This window comes from Lagopus leucura, unplaced genomic scaffold, assembly GCF_019238085.1.
Source record: "Lagopus leucura isolate 7727_CA_CO unplaced genomic scaffold, USGS_WTPT01 27810-0_obj-0_obj, whole genome shotgun sequence".
Taxonomy (NCBI): domain Eukaryota; kingdom Metazoa; phylum Chordata; class Aves; order Galliformes; family Phasianidae; genus Lagopus; species Lagopus leucura.
In genome coordinates, this window is record NW_024965468.1 from 1 (window position 1) to 1,344 (window position 1,344).

The 1,344-nt window shown below is 57.5% G+C and overlaps 1 protein-coding gene across 1 annotated transcript in view; it reads right to left on the reverse strand.

Moving 5' to 3' along the window:
* Positions 1 to 154: 154 nt before the first annotated feature.
* The window catches only part of LOC122192136 (proline-rich extensin-like protein EPR1), a gene marked incomplete at both ends in the record, with an annotated part of 2,285 nt that continues 1,095 nt past the window's right edge, over positions 155 to 1,344 (reverse strand). Inside the window, one exon of the mRNA XM_042892612.1 lies at positions 155 to 1,085. Coding sequence (XP_042748546.1) covers positions 155 to 1,085 — 931 coding nt within the window. The remainder of the gene's footprint in view (positions 1,086 to 1,344) is intronic.

Here is a 1,344-nt window from a genome sequence, read left to right on the forward strand (position 1 = left end):
CCAATGCCATTGGGTGGCACCAAGGGGTTCTGAATGTCATGAGGTGGCAACAACGGGTCACCAACACCATGGGGAGACACCAAGGAGTTCTCAATGCCATGGATGTTAACAAGGGGTTCCCAATGCTAAAGAGTGGCAACAAGAGGTCCCCAACGCCATGGGGTGGCAACAAGGGGTTCTCAATGTCATGAGGTGGCACCAAGGGGTTCTCAATGCCATGGGGTGGCACCAACGGGTTCTCAATGTCATGAGGTGGCAACAAGGGGTCGCCAACGCCATCGAGTGGCACCAAGGGGTCTTCAATGCCATGGGGTGGCACCAAGGGGTTCTCAATGTCATGAGGTGGCAACAACGGGTCACGAACGCCATCGAGTTGCACCAAGGGGTCTTCAATGCCATGGGGTGGCACCAAAGGCTCCCCAGTGCCATGGGGTGGCACCAGGGGGTTTTCAATGCCTTGGGGTGGCACCAAGGGGTTCTCAATGTCATGAGGTGGCACCAACGGGTTCCCAATGTCGTGGGGTGGCAACAAGGAGTCACCAACACTATGGAGTGTCTCCAAGGGGTTCTCAATGCAATAGGGTGGCAACAAGGGGTCCCCAACGCCATGGGGTGGCAACAAGGGGTTCTCAATGTCATGAGGTGGCACCAAAGGGTCCTCAGTGCTATGGGGTGGCAACAAGGGGGTCTTCAATGCCATGGGGTGGTACCAAGGGGTTCTGAATGTCATGAGGTGGCACCAGGGGGTTTCAATGCCTTGGGGTAGCAACAAGGGGTCCCCAACGCCATGGGGTGGCAACAAGGGGTCAGTAACACCATTGGGTGGCACCAGGGGTTTTTCAACGCCGTGGGGTGGCACCAAGGTGTCCCCAATGCCATGGGGTGGCACCAAGGGGTCACCAATGCCATGGGATGGCACCAGGGGGTTCTCAATGCCATGGGGTGGTAACAAGGGGTCCCCAATGCTATGGGGTGGCACCAAGGGGTTCTCAATGTCATGAGGTGGCAACAACGGGTCGCCAATGCCATGGGGTGACACCAAGGGGTTCTCAATGCCATGGGGTGGAAACAAGAGGTCCCCAACACTATGGGGTGGCAACAAGGGGTTCTCAATGCCATGGATGTTAACAAGGGGTTCTCAATGCCATGGGGTGGCACCAAGGGGTCCCCAACGCCATGGGGTGGCACCAAGGGGTCCCCAACGCCATGGGGTGGCACCAATGGGTTCTCAATGTTTTAGGGTGGCAACAAGGAGTCACCAATGCTATGGAGTGTCTCCAAGGGGTTCTCAATGCCATAGGGTGGCACCAAGGGGTCCCCAACACCATCGGGCGGCACCAAGGG